The sequence below is a fragment of the Halichoeres trimaculatus genome, unplaced genomic scaffold (assembly GCF_033239565.1).
Source record: "Halichoeres trimaculatus isolate MK-OKI-2021-1 unplaced genomic scaffold, fHalTri1.1 fHalTri1_scaffold_17, whole genome shotgun sequence".
Classification (NCBI taxonomy): Eukaryota; Metazoa; Chordata; class Actinopteri; order Labriformes; family Labridae; genus Halichoeres; species Halichoeres trimaculatus.
Window position 1 is genome coordinate 9,597,884 of NW_027437195.1, and position 18,769 is coordinate 9,616,652.

At 40.8% G+C, this 18,769-nt stretch overlaps 1 protein-coding gene across 5 annotated transcripts in view; it reads left to right on the top strand.

The window, feature by feature from the left end:
- The window catches only part of nrxn3a (neurexin 3a), a 171,253-nt gene that overhangs the window by 21,064 nt on the left and 131,420 nt on the right, over nt 1-18,769 (top strand). For all 5 annotated transcript variants that reach the window (XR_012599774.1, XR_012599775.1, XM_074691832.1 and 2 more), the window contains exons 3-5: nt 1,870-1,890; nt 2,763-2,789; nt 5,540-5,551. Coding sequence is in view for 3 of the 5 variants with exons in the window: in XM_074691832.1 (XP_074547933.1) it covers nt 1,870-1,890; nt 2,763-2,789; nt 5,540-5,551 (60 nt within the window). In the remaining 2 variants the exon portion in view is untranslated. The remainder of the gene's footprint in view (nt 1-1,869; nt 1,891-2,762; nt 2,790-5,539; nt 5,552-18,769) is intronic.

Sequence of the window (18,769 nt, forward strand, 5' to 3'; positions counted from 1 at the left end):
CATAACATCCTGCCCTATCTTTTTGCCATTCTGGCAGCCTGCTCTTGAGGCTCTTTTGCAGCTTGGTATCACTTCTGGTCCTTAGATGTTAAGAGGGTGAGATGCTACCAATAAAGCTGCAAGAACAAAAAAAGGGAGGCCAACATGTGAGGGGTTAAGATGTCAAATTAGTTTTTGAAGCACATCCACGTAATGAAACCGAATACCAGGAACTGACTTATCTCAAGCTTTGACACAAATACTGCGCAGCTGCTTCTTACTTTTAGATTCGTCCACCAAATGTCCCCACAGCGCAGGAACGTCCAAACCACAGTGGACTGAAACTGAAAGTGGTCCTCACAAGGACACCAAAAAGAGTCTGCTGGTGTGAGTGTACACACACATTTAATCTGCTCTAATCTCCTTCTGTCAAGAGTTGCTCTTCTGTGTGTGTTTGAGTCCAGAGTTCAACGCTGCAGAAATCTCTAAATAATCAACTGGTTCAGAAAAGACACAGAGGAATTAAAGCTTAGCAAGATTATCCCAAAACACACAGAAACACACACACAAACGCACACACACAGCCAGCCTATCCCATATGACTGTTTGACCAGCTCGTTCCTGGTTGGAGCTAAGCTGACACAAGTCGTCCAGTTTAGACTGAATTAATTTTTAATGCATATCTGATTGACTTCCATCTGCTTGTGTTCACATTAACAGTCTAACATCCTCGATTAGTCCCTGAGAAGATCATTTAATGCATCTCAACTCGATTACCTTTTACTTCATTTTACTGTGACTTCAACTTTGAGTCAGTGAACAACTTTAGACTGCATGGACAGATACTTTCTGAACATGCAAACAAAAGAAACTTCATAAATATTTGCATTAAGAATGTGATATGTCTAGAATCCACACATTTGATGGTACTTTCTGTCTCAGTTCTCTCAGCATCTTGGAGCACTACAAGACTAATAAAGCCTGTTTCCAGATCCAATCTGTGTCTTTTTGTTTCCTCTTAAAATCTGTTGTACTCCTATCAATCAAGTGAAATCAACAGAATGTGATAAATGATATTCATGGTTCTCAAAATGGTTCTGTTCTTTTTGGTAAAACCACAGACCCCAAACCCTGTGACCATGCATTGACAGACAAAGCTGCCCCATGTGGATACACTTCAATCAGGTTCATATTTTTAACAAAAACTAGAAGTTCCAACCATTCCTTCTGTATTTCTTTTGTAAAAATGTGTTGAAGATGACTGATTCAATAAGTTTATTATATTTCAAGGAAAAGTGCAAAGAAATGACCCTGCAATAAGTGAAAATCCCCCTGCAACCTTTTTCCGACAGGGCTCAGGGGTTTAAGTCCATCTAAATTCTGCTATGGGTGTTCATGGTTCCCTGAGGAGCCCCTGATTTTTGACATGACTTTTACTTATTTCACTTTCTTTCCTCTGTTCAGTGACTTTAAGATAAGACAAAGTTTGGTGTGAGTTGATTTCTGCGACATTTTGGATGCAGAACTCTCAAACTGCAGGTCACAGTTTAAAGGATGTTTTTATGAGTGAGAAGCAGCACCTCAAAAATACTGAGCAAACTTGGGAACACATCTGTTCTAACGGGTCATGAAGAGACTGAAAGCTCACGCCTGTGCAGGGAGGAGAAGTCCTCTCCTTCACTCTGGATACTTCATCTAATGTGTTTTATCTCCTCATGGTGTAAACCTCCTGTATCCTGAAGCACATACACATGGCTGTGCTCTCTGCCAGCCCTCTGTATGATTTATAAAGTGTGTATTAATTTGCATGACAGACAACATGCAAGAATGAGAGTGTGTTCTAACTCTGCCTTTGTTTGCTTTTTGTTTTCTCTGTCTCTCCTGATCCAGAGGTCGTCAGCAGTATGCCAGGTGAGTCTCATGAAGAATGACGTACATACAGTATGATGGCAGCTTTTATTTGTGCAGCTGTTTCTGGGATTAACAAAGGGGATGCAAACATCGTAAGGGCTTGGTGGTTTTGCAACATGAGGACAGTGGCAGCTGGAGGTTTGCTTGTGAAGCGATGAGTCAGGTCAGATGGAGAACATGCATGTGGGGTCGCAGTTAATCCAGTCAGGTTCCTTCTACCAGAGATAATTCTGACTCAGACTTGTGATACAAACCTGCAGAAACCTCCCATCTGACTCTGCAGAGGGCTCTGAGTTCAGCCTCATCGTTCAGCCCTACAGTCTGCAACTTTAATCTTGCTAACAGGTGTACAGTGAGGTTTTACATCTAGCTGAGGGTTTAAAAAGCTCCAAAACAAGCCGTGCATAACCTGTTTTTACCCAGTGCAGCAGGGTTTGAGAGCAACAGGCAGAAGGAGTTGAGCATTTTGCAGGTAAAGGCAAAAAAAGAGGGTGACTCTGCATAAATCAGAGTTTTCAGTGTAGTTTTGCAGCTCAGCATTGAACTTTAGAAGCATTAAGCTAAAGTGAAAACACGGTCATGTCAGGATACATGCGTCCCCCAGATTTACAGTATTTGTAGCGAATTAAGATGACAGAACCATGAAATGTGTGTTTCACTTCAGTGAGGGATTAAGGCAGACTATTGCTTCTCCTAACATGCTGGTGTTTCTTCTAAAGAAGCCTCCCACTGAGCCACGGGAAGCTTTGTGTGTCAGTGTGTGCTGATGTCATGATTTCCTCCTGGAAAAAACATGTTTCATCACAATACCTCAGAGTATTGTAACTAAGAGTCCTCTGTCTTTCTTTCTCCTCCCTGTCTGTCGTCTGAAGGCCTCGCGCACATGATGGCAGAACAAGGTACGCTGCTCTCCTCCTCTTCTCTTTGTTTCTGTGTGTGCTGTTTGTGACTGTAGCTGCATGTTGTGCTGTTGGTGGAGTTATAGTGGTATTGTTTTATTCAGTGCAAATTACTCATTCTGTTGTAAAGGAAGGCAAAGGTCAGAAAAGGACACTAACAGATGATGTTAAAAAACCTTTTAAATGAATGGGTTACAAAATAAAACCAAGATTTAGAGAAGATAATATCAGCAAAAATACAATTCAGAAAATAATGAGACAGTCTCTGAACTAAAGCATTAAAGTCAGAGTACAGTTCTAAAATAACGGTCCTAAAATAAATAGTTAAAATAATTTAGTATAAGGCAGTAAAAGTGGATTTTTTTTTTTCTAAATGGATTAAAAAAATACAAAAAACAAAAACACAACTTTACTGTAGTGTCCTGTACTGAAGCATCAGTTATTTTAGGCTTCGAAAAGCTCCCCAACTGATCACATTCACTTTTAAACCCCAAGAAAATAAATAAATAAAAAAAATGTCCATATCAACAAAAGGCATCACTTTAATCATCCTATGATTTAGAGATGCTGTTGTTAATGTTGTTATGCAACATGTCACGAAGTGTTGTTCAATGTATGGTTCTCTTTGGTAAAATGAAAGCCAGCTTTTGAGAGCCATAAGAGCTGTTTTTGGTATGTTTCTTTAATCTGAAATACAACTGTTGGAGTCCTCTAGTGTCCCTGTAGTAGCTTTACATGATGTACAACTAAAAAAGAAACAAAAAAACAAAAGCAACAAAAGCCTTTATTTTTCTCTCACTGATGTTTTAGAAAACCCTTGTTTTGGCCACTGTCTCCTTTAGAATATTTACAATAATAATAATATTGATACCTTTTATTTAAAAGAGCCTTTCTCAGCACTTAAAGTGATACTCCGAGATGGGTCCTATCACAAGGTTTAGGGCAGAAATGACCCCTACAGCAGTGTTTTTGTGCAGCAGAAGCCCAGGGCGCTCGCACCAAACACCCCCTCCCTGCTCCTCTGCCGGTTTCCTCTACACTCAGACGGGGCCAATTGTTACTTGACCAAAAACACAAATAAACGGATTCTCACCGAAAAAATCTGATATCGGTCTGCATTCACGCTTTATTTAGAGAATTTTCAGCACGTTACGTTCACACAAAAACACTGCTAAATAAGGCTCTAGTTCTCATCGTGTCTCTTCGTCCTGGCAGACTACCTACCTTTATATCTGGCACGTCGCGCGTGCGGACTTATACACTAAGCGGCAAGCGCCTCGTAGCCAGCTGTGGCTCTGCAGCGGAGGTAGCGCCGTTTTACGACAAGATGAGAACTAGAGCCTTATTTAGCGATGTTTTTGTGTGAAAGTAACGCACTGACACTTATCAGATAATCAGATAATAATAATCAGACTTTTTCGGGGGGAGTGCGTTTATTTGTGTTTTTGGTCAAGTAAAAATTGTCCCCGCCTGAATGCAGAGGAAACCGGCAGAGGAGCAGGGAGGGGGTGTTTGGTGTGCGCGCCCTGGGCTTCTGCTGCACAAAATCACTGCTGTAGGGGTAATTTCTGCCCTAAACCTTGTGATAGGACCCAACTTGTTTCATCCCGGAGTATCACTTTAAGGACATTTTACGGAGTGAATGAAAATACAATATGTAAAATCACACAGTAAAATAAATAAAAACAAGGCTTCCTGTTCCACAATCTTTGGGCCAAGCCAGATCGACCAACTCTCTGAAGGCCTGTCGAACGCAGAGCTATGAAAGAGTCCTTGGTGTTTGAGGCCTGCTCTTCCTGCCATGATGTCACTATTTCAGCAATTCTGATGAAGATCGCATAAAAATCTTGCGAAGATCTTGTCCTATTCTAGAACATTTTGATAAGCTTACAGATAGATTCAGGGATCTCTGCAACATATGTATAATGAAAGGTTTAAAAATCTGCACGTTTAGTTGGAACATTCAGCATTTTTACTGTATATCCATGTTTAGATCCATGTGCAGAAAACCCCCTCCATTAGGTGGGACTTGATACAGAAAAAGTGAAAGCTTGAAGCAATAAAATCTTGAAGTTAAAAGTAGAATGTAGACACTGGAAGGAAAAACCCGAAAGAAGTAGGCTTTTAAAAACAAGTAATCTTTAAAACTGCATGAAATTTTGTGAGCTTTACATAAAATGATAAAAACAGTTTACTACATGTGGAGTTGTCCTAAAATAAAATGTTTTCATGGCTCAACTCAGGAGATTTGTATGTAAATCTAACAAAGAGAATAAGCCTGAGCCAGTAAACACTGTCCACATCACTGTTAAAGTGGTTATATGATATGTTTTAATACAATGCATCATGCTAACATGCAAACTGTGAGAGGTGATGCTCTTATTTTAATTATATCAATAATATAATCATTAAATGTCCTAAAAGACCATTTTATCCTTTAAAGATTATTCTCTTTACAATCATATGCATGCTCTTGTCTTTTAGCCTTTGTGTGTACCTGAGTGTGTGTGTGTGGAGTGGTGTGACCTGTTGCATGTGTTTTAGTGTTTGTGGATGTACAACAGCATCACTGCTGCTCCTGTACAATGATGTTTACTTCTGATATGTATTTAAATATACATTGAAGTGTTTTGGAGTCTGAACTCATGTCTCCTCTTTTTCCTCCTCTCTTCTTCTGGTCCCTCTGTCGGTCTGTCTGGACCCTCTCGGCTGTGGATCCTCTCTCCTGTCTCCGCCTTCACCTCCTTTAGCTAAAAGCAAAGGTACAGCATTTTCCAAATCTTTCCTTTTCCGCCTGTATGAAAAGCGCCGCTTGCTCTGTGAGTGTTTGAGAGCTCTAATGTGTTTGCTTGTCTGTGTTCAGTGTCTCTTTTGTAATGCTTTCTCACTGAGGGTGCTTGGATTAAGCGAGTAATTAAGCCAACCTTAATTGAAGGAGAAAGAAAAAAGCGAGTGTCTGGCTTTGTGTTTTCTTGCTGTGTGTGCTCGTGTGTGTGTGTCTGTCTGTCTGTCCAGTTTTTCAGGATGTTGTATGCAGACTCACTATGAGACAGTTTTGAGATGCCAAGTGAACAACAGTCATTGTGGATCAGTTTTCAAAAGAGCGAGCTTCTCCATGTTTCTACTCATGGCTGACGTCTGCATAAGCTGCATTAATAGTTCCTTCTTCCTGCAGCCTGAGGGAGCGTTTTCAGGACAGAGGCATCATTTCAGAGTATAACCCACTAACTAAAGGACATTTATTCATAGATCTTTAGTTGTTCTGTGTGGAAACACAAATTTGGTTCATTTAATCTCATTTCCAGTCAAACCAACCAGCCCAAACTGTCCAGTAATGAGACAGCAGCTTGTTGCTGTGAGTTCCTGTTGGTGTGTGAACCTGAAACGGACCTAAAGGGAGCGCTGACTCATGCAGTGACTTTGCTCTGATGTGCAGGTGGGAGAGGAATTTTTGAGCACTCTCGCTGAGCAAGTTTAAAATAATCAGATCTGGAGAATTTATTCTGAGTCAGACTCCAGTTAAAAATATTAGGACATGTGACACAGACTGACGACAGTCTTTGACTTTAAACTTGTAGGCAGAGCTGACAGGACTTGAGTCAGAGACACATTAACACTTCAGAGTTTTTACCGTGCTTAGTTTTGCTGTTTTTTGAGTCCCTCCTGGTTGATACTGATAATTTACATTTATCTTTTACACAGTTGTAGATAAAGCTGATGCACCAGAATGAAGCAAAGAAAGAGAAACACCTTCATGCTTTTTGATCACAGATCACTCAAAGGATGTGGACGGTTTGTGAAAGGTGCTTTGGGAGATGTCAGAGAGTTCAGAGGTCAGTGGGTCTGGATGAGGAGGAAAGATGCCAGTTCAGGACCAAAACATTGTCTGAAAGTGGTTGTTAATCTCCATGTTCTTGTAGTTTTCCTCTTTTCTCATGGATTGGAAAGTAAGAGGAGGTAGAGAACACAGTAGGTATGTCCAGAGGAATCACTCAAAGAAATAGTCAGCAAATACAGCATTTACATGTTTCTTTCAGGGTTAATGGATATGTAAATAAGAGCTGCTGGCCTTTTTTGAAGTTTGGACACCCCTGGTAAACAACCGAACTCACACAAACATGCTTTTGCCCCCGCTTTAGTTGAGTGTACACAGCCTGTAACTGGAGCTCACATATATGAAGTCTGTGTCTGTTGAAGTTGGAAAAACTGTTTGTGTTGTAGGACACTTAATAGGCTTTATAACTCATCAGAAGAGATAAAGTGCTGGGACTATGTCACAGTGAGGGATGAGGTGTATCTTAACTATAATTTTTCTTGTGTTTATCTGAAATAAAAGTTTTCTACAGTGTGTATCTGCTCCAAACAATTCAGTTTCAAAGGTAAACAGTGGGTCAGCCACCCACTGATATTTGATGATTAATGTGCTAAAACTCCAAATATGAAGATGACGAACCCTTGAAAGCATCCCTCTTGGACTAACACATAAATCCACCTGTGATCTAAATGGTCTTTGATTTCCCCTTCTCTAAATTTATAATTGTAAAACTGTAAAATAAATAAATAAATAAATAAACTGGCTGCATTTGCATATGACATAAGACAATTGCCAAACAACTGGAATCTCTAGCAGTGAGTTTGGGAATATCTCAGGATTTCAGTTTAACTGTTGTTGGCTGATACAGACCCCTGTCTGCTGTGATTGATGGGTTACAGTCTTTGATGCAACTTTTGTCACAACTAAGTTACAATGAAATTGTTTTAATAGGTGATTTGAACTGGGATTGGCTCAAGCCAGTATCTGATGAATTTAAGTATTTTTGTGACTCTGTTGACCCAAATGATTAATTCACCAACTCGCCCAAATCATAGAAACCCTGATAGATCAATCCTCATTGATTTAATTTTGACCAATGTTCCTCAGATTTTTTTAAAAATCTAAAATGAAAGACATGGAGGCAGGTTTTACGATTGATTCCTATGACATGATTTTAATCCATAAGGGTTAAGCCACAGGGTCTTTCATCATATTGTATGAGTCAAAGGGATGCCCTTAAATCACATCTTCCAAAATGAATGGTTCTCTAACTAACAGTATCTAGATCTGTTGAAAGACAAGTTTCAACTGCAACTGTTAGCGCCATACTGCAATACTCCACCTAAACACTAGTTGGCAGAGCAATATCTTTGCACCATGTATTCCAGTTTCTGGTCATGCTTGTCTGAGCACAGGAAACCATATCGTGTTTAGACTGGAGCTGATAAATGCAGAGGTGCAGTTAATGGTACATGAGAAAATATGACGTACAACTGCTAAATAAATGTAGGCAGAGGACGGCAGATGCTGGTCAAGTCCACCACTGATCACGAGCAGACCGATCACAGGACTCGAGGTGTGTGCTGTTTGAGGTATAGATATATTTTGTGGCAGTCATTGTTGGCTTTGTTGCCATACAAGTGAGTTTCAGACCCTCTAGCGACTCTTTCTCTCAAAAAAGCGACAAGTCTGGCAACTTTTTCTTGAGTTCAGAGACTCCGACATATAAGCATGATGATGCGTCGCTGGTCTGGCTCCACTCCTTTGCGAGACCAAGGAGTTCCCGAGCTTTCCACTCCATCGATGAGCCTCTCTTCACTCATGTTGGGCAGTAAAACCTCAAACCTTTTGACTCCAGGCCTGGATCTGCTCATTATGTTTGTGCGTTGTTGTAGTCAAGCCAAATACGATCTGGTCTTGATGTGTTTTTTTTTTTTTTTTCAACTTCAAAAGTTGCTGGGTGTTTTAAGGTAGTTTCTGTCACCACTTTCTGTCCCACTTGATCTAGCCTACGGTTTTCTTGACATGTCATGGCTGAGGCACATGCCAAAAAAAGGACTGTTGTGTATATGCTGTGACCTGTCGGAGCCGGATCGCAACAGAAAAACTGATCCACTGTGAGTTGACATTGACTTCAATGGAAACCTATCTGTTCCAGTGCCATGCAGCAGATGCATCTGGTGTATTTCAAATGTTACTCTCCTCAACGAGCAGTGGGGGCTGCCATGGGCCAAAACACTCATAGGTGGACAAGTTGTTCTTGCTTATGCAGAAGTCCCTCCTAGCTGTACCCAGAGCAAACGACTCTGTGTAGGTCTGATAGAGGAATTGGCATCAGGGCTTCAGAGATGATAAAAAACTGAACCTACAGATGATGAACAGTCTAACTGGCTGGATTATGAAAACATGAAGTGTTATCGGCCCTGTTTAAGAATCTTTCGCGGTTTCCTTGAAGGTGGTGTAAAGTGTGGTGGCCTGCTGCGTGCACCTGTGCCGGTTTCCCCCGATCACAGAATAAAAGCTGCTGTAAGCTCCTGGAGGTTCCTCTCCCTCACCACCTGTCTCTCCCCTTGTTGCTGTGTCTAATCCCTGAGCGGGGTGGTAGACATTATTAGGCATCAGGCTCCTTGTCGCCTCCTGTTAGGCAGACACGAGCTTCCATTCTGGCTCCATTTGCATGGTGGCTGGCTGCTGGTGGGGCAGCAGATAGACAGAGCGGGGATAAAGGGAAGTGTGTCTCTGTCGTCTGTCGAGGAGTCCCATTTTACAGTCACGGGGTTGAAACAGAGTGCTTCTCCCCTCATTTAATTTTCTTAGATTCCTCTTTGTTTGACTCTTTTCTCTCCCTCTTCTCTAATATTCTCTTGGTCAATCCCCTTCTTCTTCTTCTTCTCCTTCCTTTATCTTCACTGTCCCCTGCTGTCTCCGTTGTCATCTTCATTTTCACTCCTCATTCAGTCCATAATTACTCTCCCTCTTTTTTGCCTTTCCCTGACCTTTCTGCTTTTTTTTTTTTCAAAAATAACCACCAGTCTTATATCCTTCTTATTTCTACTATCCTCATTCTTTGTTCTTGTTCGGTGTCGGGCTCTCTGTTATGTGCCCTCTAAATGTAGACCTTTGATTCTGGACAGAGAAGTAAAGCCAATGTCCACAGTTTGAGCTCGGTCATGTAACATCATCCAGGATCAGACTGAGCCGATCAGTCATTTATGTGCATAAATCCACCTTAAAACTCTAACATGAACAGAATATTTCATTTCTCCCCCTGTGATCAATAGAAATGATGGAAAATGAAGGATCGTCTCTGTGATAACTTCCCAGAGCTTTAAAACCCTCCCAATATTTTTTCATTCTCACAACTCTACAAGGATTTTTATAACTTATCCTTTGGAAAATATAATGTTACAAGATTTTAAAAAATGGTGGTGGGGCCAATGGGTGTTTATGGATTGTAATGTAGCAAGCTGAATTCAGCTCATCTAATACAGAACTAATTTCTTTGGACTCAGTATCTGTGTTTCATGGATAACGGCACAAAGTTTACATCCGTGTTTTCTTTGGTTGATCCATACGCTTCAACTAAGTTGGAGCTGAGGTATATGCTTCCCCGTATTTTGAAAATGGATAAAAAGTAACAATTCTGGATCTTCAAACTGAGCATGTGCAGATTTTCAAACCTCTGCATATTCATATATTGTAAAAATCCCTGAATCTTTTTGTAAACTCATCAAAACACTCCACTCTAAAAGTGGCATGAGTTCTTTCTGCTGAAATGATCATGACAAGTTGGAGGGAAGGGCCTCGACAACCAAAGTCTGCCCATAGCCATACCCCAACAAGCCTCCAGAGGGCTGGCCAATCAGAAGAAAGGGGGTTTATGGAGTGGAGCGTTTTAAAGAGACAGCAGCCAAAATGAAATGTTTCAGACTGAGGCTGAAATAAGGGTTTTCTAAAAAAGCAGTGGGAGAAAATTTTGAATTTTTATGAGCTGTAAATCATATTAAGATACGACAGGGTCACCAGAGGGACAGAATAAAGACAAAAAACATTTATTTCACTTTAAGCATAATTTGTAAACACAGCTCCACAGGCTGGGTGAAACATTCAACCACTGAGATAAAATTCTTTGTTCTTTTTTCGTGTAGCTGTTAAGTTTGTCACATGCACATTGAGGCATATTCTGTGACAAAACCTTTGCCTGTGAATGTGAGGATTTTTCACAAAACAGTCTGATTTATACTTTTGGACTGAATCCATGCTTTAGCTACTGGCCCTACAGTGAGGCCTGTGCTCTGCTCTGAGGCTGTATTATCTGCCTCAGCAGCAGGGACCATGTCAGCAATGATTTATCCACTCGGTAGTCTGAAACTACAAAGACCTCTGAGCTTTACAGTAGTTTGGAGCAACATGGAGTCGAAGTTTGAATTGTGATCATTGATCTTAAAGTCTGAAGGTGCTGACTTTAGAAAAGTAAATATCAGTCAGTATTTATTAGGTCCCACTCTAATATCATCTGCTCAGTGTTAGTTGTTGTTGTAGGAAGGTCATTCATATTTAAGTCAGGCTTCATTTCCCAACTTTCAGTGTCCTTATACCTGATCAAAAATTCAAGACCAGTTGAAAAATTGCAAGAGTTTGAATTTTGTACTGTTGGATTTCATTAAGGTTCTAAGTAGAGTTTCAAAAAGCAAACTGAAGAAATGGGGGTGAGACAAAAAAGAAACGATTTATTGCAAACAACAATTAAACCAAAATAGGCTGTTCATCAGATGACCAAAACATTAAAATAGAAATAAAAAGTTTCAAAAAGGACTCAGTAATGAGGAGCTCCACCTTTCTTAGCATGCATGATGCTTTTCCAATAAGGCTAGTGGTAACAGTGGTGAAAATGGCATCAGGGTATCCACTGACATTTCTGTAGACTTCCCTCTTCATCCATCCCCAAATATTCTCAGTGTGATTTAGATCAGGGGAACATCAGGATGGTCCAAAACTGTGAGCTTATTCCTCTGGAAGAAGTCCTTTGTCAGGCCACTGTGACCTGCAGCGTTGTCCTGTTGAAAAACCCAGTCATTACCACACAGACCAGGGCCCTCAGTCATGAAGGAAGCCCCCTGCTACATCTCCACAGCCAGCAGCCGTTTGACACCCCTGACCAACCTGAGGCTCCATTGTTCCAATGAAGGAAAAAGCCCCCAGATCACGATGGCACCCCCTCCACTGTGCCGCCGTGAAAACATCTCCAGTGGAATCTCCTCGTCATGTCAGTAATGATGAAGCCATCAGAACCGTCAAGGTTCGATTTTTTTCTCATTAGAGAATCAAATTTTCTTCCACCTTTCAATGTCCCATGTTTTCTGTTCTCTAAAATTGTCCAAATGGGCAGTTTTGAGGAGTTGAAGGAGACAAAGCCTTTGAAGATGTTTTCTTGTTCTTAAAGCTCTTCTCTCTTAGATGCTGTCTGATGGTTATTGTGCTGCAGTCGGCTCCACTAACTTAACTTAGCCTTAATTTGGGTCAAGGATTGTCCAGTGTTTTTTCGGTCAGCCAATCAGATTCTTTGGCTCAGGGCCAGGGAAATTTTTTTGGGTCTGCCACTTGACCTTTTTCTTCCGTAAGCCTCAGGATCTTTAATGAAATTAAAAATGACAGCCTCAGCAGTGATGGCGTGTTGTGAAAAGCCCTGCTCATGCAGCCCATCATTCCAACCACGTTCAAAGAGAGAAAGCATTTTTTTTTTTTGCCTTTTTGCCATCAGGAGGTCATGACAGTGTGAATATCTGACAGATTATGACATTGAATCAACATAAAAAACATAAAAACAAAAAAAAAAAAAAACAGTTTTCAGCCTTTAAAGGTAGTGGTCTCAAACTTTTGATTAGCTGATGAACAGCATATTTCACTTTGAGCGTTGTTTGCATAAATTGCTTATTCACTTCTTCTTGGTCTCACTTCCATTTCTTCTTTTTGCATTTTAAAACTCTACTTACAACCTTTTTGAAAGCCAACAGCACAAAATTCAAATTCTTGCAATTTTTCCACTTGTCATAAAAATTGTGATCAGGTGTGAAATTGTATTTAGGCAGTGATAAGTGATAAGAGGTTATCTTTAGAGAAATATGTTGGTGTTAACATACTTACAAACATGTAAACCAACAAAAAATGTACATCATATAAAAGGTTAAAGAAACGACAGAAAAGATAGCCACATAAAATGTAGGTCCACATTTTCATTGTCTATTTCCTAATCCCTATATCATCTATTCTGTTTACTTACTAATACTGTTGTGTGTATCTCTCTACCCGTGTGTGTGTGTGTGTGTGTGTGTGTGTGTGTGTGTGTGTGTGTGTGTGTGTGTGTGTGTGTGTGTATGTAATCCTGTAGTAAAATTGCTCTGTACTGTAAGTAAAAGAATAAAATCCAATAAACCTGGTCATGAGTGGATCCATCGTGTCATGATGGCTTAGGCCGATGAACAGACATGTTGGGGGTTGGTTGGTCACTGTGGGGAGGATGGGGGAGGAAAGGAGGTAGGGGAGCGCCTGGACATTTGTGTTTTCTCCGCTTCACTGAGTGCTGGTAAGCGAGCCAGACATGGAGGGCAGGGATAGCCCAGCGTCAGTGACAGAAGGGGGTAGGTGGACGGGTGTGCCTGGGGGGCAGGTAGAATGAAGGTGAAACACAGAGACTGTGGAGCAGGAGCAAGGCTCTGTTTGATCAGGTGCACAAAAACAAAGCAGAGCTACTGGATGTGGCTTTCTGACTGAATCAATTCACTCTGGACGTCACTGCTCAAGTGGCTTCAGCTGGGGGATGGTGGATTTGTTCATAATGAAGACAGATATTTTTAGGAATTTAGGGAAAAATTCTAAAATTCCTCTCTTTATTGTGCCCCTTTTAATATCTTTATTGTGTCTTTACATGATTTACAGCTAAAAAAACAAAACAAAACACAATTTTATTCCTCCCTGTTGTTACCCTTAATTCAGCTTATGTCTGAAACACTTCATTCTAGCTCCTGCCTATTTAATACACCCAACTCCACCAACCTCCTTCCTTCTGATTGGCTAGCCTGGAGGCCTGTTGGGTGTAGCGCTATGGTCAGACCTTGGTGTTTGAGGCCTGCCTCTCCAACGTCTCAAGAACCAGTTTGGAGATCCTTATGGGATGACCTTGTGAAAATCTTGTGTCCATGTTTGAAATATTTGAGAGAAGAATACCCCCTCTTTAATAAAAGCTACATTTTAGGAGCTGGGCAAGACTGAGGAGCCTGCAGAAGACAATCCACTGGAATTAAACGACAAGATTCCCAATGATAAATGTCTAAATGCCCTCAATATGGCTACTTTCTGCTATTTGGGAGTGGGATTTTGAGAATCTCAAGCTCTACTTCCTCGATGTCGGCCACAAGATTTTCAACAGTGCTATCGCAGCGCTTGATACTTTTTTTTTTCTAGCAGCTGATTTAGCCTACTGTGTTTAAGATTCTCAAACTCCCGCTTGGCTGGATTGCTTCCTCAAACTTTATTTTGGTGCTACCAGCGGGCTAATGTTTAATTTGCATATTAGCTAAATATTAAGAAATCTTGACTTCATATTTTGAAATCTTAGCAAATACAAAGGAATCTTGGCTTAAAATTTAAAAATCTTGACTAACTTTTTAGAAATCTTTGCTCAAGATTTAGAACTCTTAGATAAATATTTAGTCTTATCTAAATATTCAGAATGAAAACTAAATGTTTTGAAACAGGACACTTATTTATTACATTCATATACAACATTTAACATTAAGGTAAAACTTTCTATAACATGTGACAAATAAATTTCACAATTTTTTCTATAAATCTGAATTGAAAGTGATTGTTTTTAGAGCTAAATGAGGAGAAATATCATTTGTAGTGTGTGTAACTTTACAATTGGTGCCCCATAAGAGTAGAGCAGAGTGAATCAGCATTGAAATAAACAGGGGAGGAGGTGGTTGAAGGCAGTACAGCAGAGGACAAACTGTATTGACTTGGGGACAAAAATACAGAAAGAGAACTTCCTTTAAAGTGGAAGACAGAGGGAGGACAAAGTTCCACATTATCTAACTAGAATAATCAGAAAAACAAAAACAGCAGTGAGTGGAACATAAGAGGATTTCTTGTCATCCACAGTAAAACCTGCAGCCTGTTTGTGTTGGTTGGTCAAAGGTCAAAGGTCAAAGGTAAAAGACCTCATGTTAGGGACATTCTCCTAAATGACAAGACTTTTAAAGATTCACCTTATTCTTGTTTTTTTTCCTAGCCTGGCCTGTTGTTGCATCACTGGAAGCCCATAGCAGTCTAAAAAACATGAAAAAAGCTGAAAAGCTCCAGTAAAACACAACATAACAACTCCATTAAGAATGAACTGAGCAGTTTGAATAAAAAAATCAGCCTGAAGTGAAGACCAAGACATAAAAGCAGAGGATGTGTTGTCTCAGGAGTGACTGCAGGATAGTTATTAAACTGCCCCCTGTAAAACAAACAGTTATTATTCTTCTTATTTATTTATTTTTAAGTTTATGAGGTGCTGCTTTGATTTTTTTCTTGAACATGTTCAACATGTTTTCTCCAGCAGAAAACCTGCGGCCTGCCCACGCCCTCCGGAGACATGCATCATACTGTATGTGATGTCTCAGGTTATTATAAAAGGCTTTATACAAATTATGTCAATCCTTCGTCTCATCTCTGCACCTGCGTCCTGTATGTGCACAGAAATGATACTGCAGACTCCTGCATGCGTACAGTAATAGATTACAGTGCAGTAGAGTTATACCCAGTTTATGAAAATTTACTTCACTGTTTTCACTGCTGGGAATCAACATACTGACTAGAATAGGAAGGATGTAAAAAATCCAACACTCTAACACTTTGTCATGTGTTCACACCAAGTCATCTTTTGGCGAGGTGCTCACACATGAATGTGGTCCCGTACTGTGCCGTGTCCTGAGCGAGCAGGGATCATGTGCCAACAAACACTGACAACAAAAACAAGAGCCAGACTGAACAGGGAGAGAAGAGAGTGAGGGAGAGACTCAACACAGTCTCTGTTTATTTATAGGTCTGTAATCTGCCTCTTTAAATAATAATAATAAAAAAAAAGTCAAAGCCAAAGAGTTTTCAGATTACGCTGTTCAATCCACAAGATGTTTAAGAGTGTGTGGCAGAGGTGTTTATGTCTTATCGATGGAACTTCAAAAGTCCAACTACAGTCTGCAATTATAACACCCTCAGTACGTTTGATTTCCTGACAGATACAGTCATCAAAAAATCGGGCCAGGCAATTAAAACTGTAGTACCTGGAGTGACCACTGGGGGCTGGCTTAATGCCTGTTTGGCCCCACGTTAGCAGCATGGTAACATAAGATAATGGAAGTTTGATGGCTAGCTTCCCTTGTCATGCTGCTGCACGGAGGTTGAATTTTATAAAAAATTACCGTAAAACCTGGAGTAGACGTTACACCAGTGCATATTTTAAAGGTCTCCAAGAGTCAAACTGCCTTACTGTGAGATGAGTCAACAATGTGCCATTTCTGTGCAGCTGTGTAGCTCTCTCCAGAACCATATGCATTCACCCTGCTAGCTGCTGGTAGCCTACTGTAGCTCATGAGCTCTTGCTAAAGAAATGTTAAGAGTTTTGTAGATACCACATGGCCCTGCTGCTCACTCGTCTTAACCTGAAGAGTCTTTTCAATTAAAGCAGCTCGCCACAAGATTTATTAATCAACTCCAGGGTTTTTAAAACTGGGATTATGACCAGATAGAGTGAGAAAAGCTGTTAAAAAGCATGCTTTGCACAGATGCTTCTTTGAGCGCCACCTCCTGGGTTACATAAGAAAGTCTTCCTTTCTTTAGCTGTATCAGTGCAGTGAGTGTGTAGAGAGAAGGGTCAGTGTTTCCAGCGCAGGGACCGTAACCCTGATGGGTAATGAAATGTGGCGACGCTGTGCAAGTAGTATGCTAATCACCTAATCAGGTTTGATTGCTCGACAGAGGTGTGTACTCTCGCTAACCTTGAGGAGACGTTGATAATCAGGAGATGATGAGCCCGGGGAATTCTCTGCTGCTAACCATGACCACTTCACTCTCTCCTGCGCCAGCACAGGGATTGATATCACAGGTGTGTGTTTAATTTAACAGCCTGGTTCATGAGATTTAGAACATCATCTAATACATATTTCATCCTTGACTGGCTTTGACACTCATCTCGTTGCTTGTACAAGAATCAGGGGTCCAAATGTAAAGACCACGCCTTTCATGGACCCAGGTTGTGTTTTGAGATTCGATTGGACCTCAAATGAATTTTTATGCCTGACCTGCTGTTGCACCAAATGTTGGTGTTTAATATTTCTGTGGCTGCTTTGTCACACTTTGGTGTTTGGCTAACCTTTCAACTTCACAAAGTCAGAACGCGAGAGGGCGAAACAGAGGTGTAGTAGATCCAAAGTTCACACAGGCTGTTCAAACAGCAGGTGTGATGATCTCCAGTCCACTCTGAATTCACCCACCAACACTGACCATCACAGGAAACGTCCAGTCCAGAGAGCTTGAGGCTGTGAACGTTGAAGTCAGTACTGTAGGTGATGGCTTTAATGTTTAGGTGGCTGTACAGTCTCACCACCGATCAGCTGTGGTGTGTGCGTGTTTCCTCGACCTCTGTGTGTCGGTTTTGCAGCTCTCTGATGGAAATGTCCTCTGACTGTGTCTGCATGCCAGTGTGTGCATTGTGGGTGTGTAATATCTCATGTGCCTGAAGGGTCTTTATAGTAGAGTCCACTCCATCTCTGTAACAAGGTGCCATCAGTAATAACATGACCCACATTAAGGAACACACACACACACACACACACACACACACACACACACACACACACACACACACACACACACGCACACAAGCTCAACCGTTTCATTTCAAGCTTCTGTTACAGCCTCAAAAGAAATCCTGATGTGAGTTACACTCAACGCACTGTGAAATTTAGTGCTGTGTAAATTAGCTAAATGTTTGATTCCTTCACATTTTTCTAACAGCAGGTAGAGTATATTCAATTTCTAGATCACACTGCTGCAGCATACAGTTGTTGCGTCTTCTTCTAACTTTTGCTGATTTCTTGTATTCTTTCCTGTCTTGCTGAAAATAGACGTTATTAACATCTTTTTTCTGCCTCGATACGATTGATATGAGTCTTATCGAAGTAAAACTCAAGGGCTGCATCCGGACTTCTTGCTCCATGTGTCATCTGAATGGCAGAGATGACAAAAGTACCCAGATTCCTTACTTGAGTGGAGGTAAAATACCTAAGTAAAAATACGATTTGAGTAAAAATAAAAAGTTCTGATCCAAATATCTACTTGAGTAAAAGTAAAAAGTACAGGCTCTGTAATGTACTCAAAAGTACTTTTAAAAGCAAAAAGTTTTTCTATTGCATGATTCAGACCTGAACGACACGTATATGGATATTTTTTTGATCGGATATCTTTGTCCTCGTTTAAAAAAAAATCTCCGTCCACACCACAGAAACATCTCTGTCCATACGAAGAGGCCAAACTGAGAACGATTGCCTCTGAAGCCTGCAGTGCCATGCCTGGCCGATAAGTGGCAGGTTAGCAAAATGTGAAAACCATAGAAGAAGAACGTTATGAGCATGCCCAGTCAAACACAGTGACTTGTTGCTGGGCGCTTGACGATTGCGTCAACACCAGCTCCATTTAACACCGCTACACGGATCCACTCAACCGGATATTTTTTTATTTCTTCACTTTTTTATCAGTTTTTAAAAATCTCTGTTTATGTGGGTGAAATCGCCATGTTCGTGTGGTTGAGAGGCCCAATCGGACAGAAAAATGTGAGTTTAGGAATATATCCATATACGTGTGGTTCAGGCCTCAGTGACTGTAAACACAGGCACCTTTCTCAACAATGTTATTGTTTAAAAAACAAACACTACCTGCCTAGTGTCCTAATGTACTAAATGGGCCGTTCTTGGATGTCAGTAGGCTACTTCCTGGAGTTTTGGTTTGCACAAGATGCAGATACATACGCAGGGAGTTGTTTATGGCACCAACAAACTCAAAAATCTCGTTTAAATAAGTCCATGGGTGGTGCTCCTGTGACTGTGTGGGACCCTCACTGTTGTCC